Source organism: Chrysochloris asiatica, unplaced genomic scaffold, assembly GCF_000296735.1.
Source record: "Chrysochloris asiatica unplaced genomic scaffold, ChrAsi1.0 scaffold00058, whole genome shotgun sequence".
In the NCBI taxonomy this organism is placed as follows: Eukaryota; Metazoa; Chordata; class Mammalia; order Afrosoricida; family Chrysochloridae; genus Chrysochloris; species Chrysochloris asiatica.
This window is the reverse complement of record NW_006408576.1, coordinates 17,623,882-17,631,146: the sequence shown is the minus strand read 5'-3', so window position 1 is coordinate 17,631,146 and position 7,265 is coordinate 17,623,882. Positions and strand designations below refer to the sequence as shown.

Genomic DNA, 7,265 nt, shown 5'->3' with positions numbered 1-7,265 from the left:
TAAAAAAAAAAAAAAAAAAAAAGAATTCAGACGTTATTGTCTAAAGTGAAAGATTATTATGCAAATAATGAATGCTAAATAATTTTTAGCCAACAATGGATACTACCGCCCCCTCCCCCCCCAGCACTATTCTCGGATGTATATTATGCTGCGTGTTGTATGTGCATGTGTGATGTAAAAAAAGTTCCTGCATTCATCAAGATTCCCATTAATCTTATCCAGCAAGGATGGCTGTAAAGATCCTTTTGGATTAAGGCCCTTTACTACTGCAGGCCTACTCTTCTAGGTCTTAATATGAATTCTCTAACTTCAAGGAGACAAGAATGCCACATTATGTGGAGGCAGTCACAAAGATACTTGTCCCTAATTAGTTTTTAAAGGACAATGAGATGAGGTTAATTAGTCCTATAGTAGTCCTGGTATGGCACTGTAGGATAGTAGTTAAGTCACTATACCATTAATTATTTAATTAACTAATAGGAATAATCCCAAAGATGATCCTGCAAGGTCAGCAGTTCAAACTCACTAGGACTCGTTGAAAATCCTATACAGGGTCGCTATGAGTTGGAACTGACTCGAGGCACTGAACAAGCATGGTAGTGTCAGGCAACTTACTCTGAGATGGTATTGTACTCTTTTCTCAAACTTTAACTACAGGTAGCCATATTAAATTAATTCTGTTTTGATACAGAAAGTATAATAGGTCTTTAACAATGATATTAAAAAGTACCCATTTAATTTTTCTCTCATGCTTCAGTGTTCTGACACTTTGTAAACCTTGGGAAATTTTCTTTAATAACACTTGGTGATAGAAAGCTCTGCATGAATTTCTCCTGGGGTAAAAAGGCCAGTTTAGAGTACCTTGACGCCTGCAATTTCAATCATGAACATGGCAGCTCCTAGAACATGGCCTGCATGGTAACACCAAAACTTGATTCCTGCAACTTCCTTAACTTCATGAAAGTTGATAGTTTCAATTTTGTCCATGCTCTCTTCCAAATCTGTCTCAGTATACAGCATGTCATCCGCTGATATGTTACTAAATTTTGAAAGGTGGCAACAAAATGAATCAGGTTAAGATTTAAAAAAAAAAAAAAAAAAGTCTTTAAATTCAAAGAAAGTGTCTATGCATAACATATCCAAGATGCTACTGCTTTAAAATATATTATGGATTATGCTATTTAGAAGTTTTTGGACATTTTGCATTTTTTTTTTTTCACTCTGCAATTATTATACAAATGTTTAGCTTAATTTATATATAGCTAAGAAGCTTAATTTTAAGAAAAGCACACAGTAAATTAAGATATTAAGTTTGAAGTACCCTTACACTAGTATTTATCAACCTTTTTCCTGCCCTAACTCTCCTGAGATTTACACACATATTGAACTGTAGAGATTCTCATGCTGGGGGAAGAAAGAATTTCTTGGTTAAACCTAGCATAACTTTCTCCCTATGAATTATGGGAACCATTATAGAACAGTAGTTCAGGACATAGACTCTTTATCTAGATTCCTGGGTTCAAATCTCAGCTCTGTCTCTTACTGTGCTTGTATGATACACCTTAGAAAATTGCCTAACTTCTTCAGTTTCATCACTTGTAAAATGGGGAGTCTGCTGTGGTGCTGTGGGTTAATACATTCGGCTGCAAAATCAGGTTGATCTACAAGGTTGGTGGTTCCTCGTAAACCCTATACAGGGTCACTATGGGTCAGAACCAGCTCAACAGCACTTAACAACAACATATCATGATGTTGGTGTGAAAATTAAACTAGTTAACATATGAGGAAGCTTCAATAAGTTAGAGAAAAAATCCATTATTTTTTTATTCCATTTCCAGTTAAGAACTGAGGACATTCCTTAGCATTACTCAAGTATTATCTAATATTAATTTTACTAAGGGTAACTCTGCTACTCCTTTGTATTTACATATGAATAACAAATTTTATCTTATGTATCTCTCTGGACCAAATATAAACTTTTGAAGGGTAATAATTTATGTTGTAGGTATCACAAAAATGCTTCATTCTTCCTGGTAGAGTAGTTCTTACATCTAAGTAAAAACTTCTCCAGAGAACTTTTCTGTTTAAGATAGTCAATTTTCTTTGATCAAATAACCCAAAATAATAATTCAGCATGTAGCACTATAAATTGTATTTGGTATTAAATTTGAATTTGAATTATGAAATGCTACAGAGTATTTTTACTATACATTTACTCGCTTAAGTTATAAAAATTTTAAAAGATGTAAAAACTATACAAAATCTGTAAGGCCAGAAAGTGTTAAGTAAATGATGGGTGTTCAGTGTCTTTTTACTGAATGACTAAATTTCTGATAACCTTGTGAATAAAAAGAGCGTATGTCACTTCAAACATAAAATGAATTACATCTTGAATTCTATGTATCATGTAGAATCAAATGCATGTGCAAATCTAATAAAGCAACTTACCTAACTTTGACATAATCTGAAAGAAGCCATCTATAAATAGCCTTTGTTGCATGAGTCATAAATGTTCTTCCTTTGAAACTTGTCTTCTGTAGGAACCAGGGTAAAGCTCCACAATGATCCAAATGGAAACTTAACCAAAAACACAGGTTTTATTAAATTGGAAAAAATTATTCAGCATATATTATACGTTATTCAGCTGCTCACAGGCAAAAAAACATACAACAACACCCCCCCCCATGTAACAATTACATATAGCATTTTCAGAATACCAAAGGTGTGTATGTGCAAAAAGAGGGGGAAAATACATCTATTTTTTAGCACAGAAAAAAAGATTTAAGAAATATTTTTCTAAACAACAAAATTTTACCAATAATAAAGAGGGAAGAAGAATAAATGCAAACCAAGCCTTGCCAGTCAAAAGTATAAAAACATTTGAGTGGGATAAAGTTGATACAGATCATTATTTACAAATGAATTTTTTGTAGAAAAATTGACAAGCTGATGACTTTAGGGAAAAATTCTGTGAAAAGCTTTCAGTCTCAAGTACCACAATGATCCAAGGTGTATGTGTTACCTTATCCCACTTATTCATTACACTCACATCTGCTATTGCTGTGTTGTTTGGTTCCACCAAGTTGGTTCTGACTCACCCTTGTTATGTGTTGTGGAGTCGGTTCCAAATCATAGTAACCCTGTACAGGGTTTCTTTACGGGAGCAGAAAGCCTAATCTTTCTCCCGTGGAACTGGTAATTTCGAACTACTGACCTTGCAGCTCGCAGCCTGATTCGTAACCACTATGCTACCACAGCTCCTTGGCTCACCCTAACCATATGTATAACAGAAGGAAACACTGTTAGATCCTGCACCATCCTCACAATCTTTCCTATGTTTAGGTCCATTTTTGTAGCCACTGTGTCAATCCATCTCTTTGAGGATCTTCCTTTCTCACTAACCCTCTATTTTATCATTCATGATATGCTCCAGAAACTTACTGTTCCCTCCTGATAATATGTCCACAGTACATGAGATGAAGTCTCACCAACCCCAATTATAAGGTGCATTAGAGCTGTATTTTTTCCAAGACAGATTTATACCTTTCTCTGGCAGTCATTGGTATTTTCAAAATTCTTTGCCAACGCCGTTATTCAAAGGCATCAAATTTTCTTTGGTATTCCTTTTTCACTGTCCAGCTTTCACAAGCATACGATGTGACTGAATATACCATAGCTTAGGCCAGATGCACCTTGGTCCTCAAAGAGACATCTTTGCTTTTTTAATACCTTAAAGACATCTTTTGAAGATTTGTCCAATGCAATACATAGTTTGATTTCTTCACTGTTGCTTCCATGGAGGATAACTGAGGATCCGAGTAAAACTAAATCCTTGATACCTACATTATTTATGTTATTGATTGCTTCAGTTGTGTGGATTTTTGTTTTATGCTAAACTGTAATCCGTTATCAAAAGCTGCAGTCTTTGCTTTTCATCAGTAAATGCCTCAAGTCCTCTTCAGTATCAGAAAGAAAGGTTATCTATATCATCAGCATATCACAAGTTGTTGAGGAACTTTACTCCTGATGGCACGTTCTTCTTCATAAAGTTCAGTTTTCTCGGATTATTTGCTCAGCATACATATTGAATAAGTATAGTGGAAGGATATAACCCTAACATACACCTTTCTTGTTTGTAAAATAGGAAGTATCCCCTCGTTCTGTTTGAACAACTGCCTCCTGTCTTACGTACAGTTTCCTCATAAGCACAATATGTGTTCTAGATTTCCCATTCATTGCTACGTTATCCACAATTTACTATGATCCACAGTCAAATGCCTTTACACAGTCAATAAAACACAAGTAAACATCTTTCTAGTATCCTCCATTTCAGACAAGATCCACTTGACATCAGCAATGATTGCCCTCATTTCACATCCACTTCTGAATCCTGCTCAAATTTCTTACTATTTATTATTGCAACCATTTTTAAATTACCTTTAGCAAACTTTTACTTGTGTGTGATATTAATGATAGTTATTCAGTAATTTCCACATTCTGTTGGCCCACCTTTTTTTGGAATGGGCAGAAAAATATAGATTTCTTCCAGTCAGTTGGCCAGGTCTTCCAAATTTCTTTCAGCACTGCATGTTTGTTGAAACATCTCAAATGGTATTCTGTCAATTCCTGGAACCTTGTTTTTTGCCAATGCCTTCAGGGCAGCTTGAACTTCTTCCTTTAATATCACTGGTTCTTGATCATATGCTACCTCCTGAAAAAGGTTAAGTCCACATCCAGAGGTAGATAATAAGGTTTTCATAGTAAATGTCTCTAGACTATGATGATAATTTGAACTGTTGACTTAGATGTTTGCAGTATGCTTCCTAGTCAAAAACACTTTATTTAAAAATGCCAAAATGTGTAAGCTATTAAGGAATGATTTTTCTAATAAAAGTCCTTGAAAAATGGTGGTATTATTAACGAAAAAAAACTTACTGACTAATTAGTAGAAGATCTATCTCAGCTGGGTCAATTAAATCAATATAAGGAAGAGCATCCATTCCTTCTAGGCCAGGGTGAATCCCACAGTCCAGCTGAAAGAGGGGGAAAAAAAAATCATAATCAACTACACATTTTATTAAAATTTATCTATCAAACAGTATTTACAACTGATCCAGCAAATACAAAATAAAGGTACATTTTATACATTAGCATTTAAAATAATTTCCATTAGATGTGGCAAATATGCACCGACAGAATAATTCTAACTCCCTAAATTTAAAATATATTTAATATTTAAGGTCACAGGATACAAAACACAACTTTTCCCCCCTGTTACTTTTGCCAAGCAGTCTAACAATGAATGAACTCTTCAAGAATTTCAACAGAAGATGGTGAGCATTTTATGAGATAGTAATTATTAGAATGGGAAGTCCCTGATCAGAATTACTTAAGTATTATAAGGTATTAGGAAGAAAATTCATGAAGAAGTCATTAAGGGGTTATTCACTGTCTATGTTTTATTATCAAATTAATTAGGTTGTTCTTATTTTAAGATTAGGAAAAAGAGAGAAGACAAAAGGACTGAAGGAGTATGAACTGAACTACTTTACTAATGGGGACCTTCCAAAACTCAAATACACTGTCAGAGAGCTGATTCTGACTGATATTGACTCATGGGACAGAGCAGATAGAACTGCTCCATAGAGTTTAGAGGCTATAAATCTTTATAGAAGCAGACTTTATTTTGCTCCCACAGAAAGGCTAGTGGGTTTGAACTACCAACCTTTCAGTTAGAAGCCCAATGCTTAACCCATGGCACCGTCTCCTTAATGAGGACCCTGTTGTTGTTAGGTGCCACTGAGTTAGCTCTGACTCTAACAACCCAATGCACAATACAACCAAACACTGCTTGGTCCTGCATCATCCACTCAACTGTTGTGTTATTTGAGCCCATTGTTGCTGACACTGTGTCTTTCAATCTTTTGGGGAGGATCTTCCTCTTTTTTGTGACATTCTACTTTACCACGCATGACCTTCTCCAGAAACTAATTCCTCCTTATGATAAGACCAAAGAGTGAGAGACAGAAGTCTCTCCATCCTGAGTTCTAAGGAGCCACTCCGGCTATACTTCTCCCAAGAGATTTGTTTGTCCTTTTGGTAGTCCATGGTACTTTCAATACTCTTCACCAACACCATAATTCAAATGCGGTTTTCTCTACGGTTTTCCTTATTCACTGTCAAACTTTTACATTCATATGTTGTTGTTAAGTGCCGTCGAGTCGGTTCCGACCCATAGCGACCCTGTACAGGGTTTCCAAGGGTGTAAATCTTTACGGGAGTAGAAAGCCTCCTCATCTTTCTCCCACGGAGCGACTGGTAGTTTCGAACCACTGACCTTAAGGTTCGCAGCCCGACTTGTAACCACTACGCTACCAGAGCTCATGGCTTGAGTCAAGTGCACTTTAGTCCTCAAAATGACATCTTTGCCCTTGAACACTATAAAGAGGTCTTTTGCAGCAGTTTTACCTAATACAATATATTGGTTGATTTCTTGATTGCTGCTTTCATGAGTGTTGATTGTGAACCTAAGCAAAATGAAGTCTTTAAGAAATTCAACCTTTTCTCTGTATATCATGGTGGTATTTATTGGTCCAGGTGTGAGGATTTCTGTTTTGTTTACATTGAGGTGCAATCTATATTGAAGGCTGTAATCCTCAATCTTCATCAGAAAGTACTTTAAGTCCTCATTTCTTCCTCTTTGCTTCTAGAAAGCAAGGTTGTGTCATTTGCATATCTTTCTCTAAGCCTGATGTCATGTTACTCTTCATATAATCCAATGTCTCAAAATTACTTGCTCAGCATACAGAATGAATAAATATGTTGAAAAGATACAACCCTGGTGCATACTTTCATGATTTTAAACCATTCAGTATCCCCTTGTTCTGTTCAAACAACTGACTCTTGTTTTATCTACAGATTCCTCATGAGCACAATTAAGTGTTCTGGACACCTACTTTTGGTAATGTTATCCATGCCTTTGCATGTTGTTGTTGTTCTCAGGTGCCATCGAGTCGGAACCAACTCATAGCGACCCCATGCACAGCAGAACGAAACAATGTCCGATCCTGGGCCAACGTCACTACCACTGCCACACTTGAGTCCATCAATGATGCCACCTGGCCAATCTATCTCATTAGAGGTCTTCCTCTTTTTCTCTGACCCTTCACCTTACCCAGCATGACATCCTTCTCTAGCAACTGTTTCCTCCGGACAATATGTCCAAAGTATGAGAGACGAAGCTTAGCCATCCTGGCCTCCAAGGA

General features: G+C 36.2%; 1 protein-coding gene across 1 annotated transcript in view; it reads right to left on the bottom strand.

Moving 5' to 3' along the window:
- CPSF3 (cleavage and polyadenylation specific factor 3, 73kDa) overlaps nt 1-7,265 on the bottom strand; it is a 64,844-nt gene that overhangs the window by 50,105 nt on the left and 7,474 nt on the right. The window contains exons 3-5 of the mRNA XM_006863983.1: nt 4,936-5,033; nt 2,449-2,577; nt 862-1,039 (exon numbers count right to left, since the gene is read on the bottom strand). Of these exons, the coding sequence (XP_006864045.1) occupies nt 862-1,039; nt 2,449-2,577; nt 4,936-5,033 (405 nt within the window). The remainder of the gene's footprint in view (nt 1-861; nt 1,040-2,448; nt 2,578-4,935; nt 5,034-7,265) is intronic.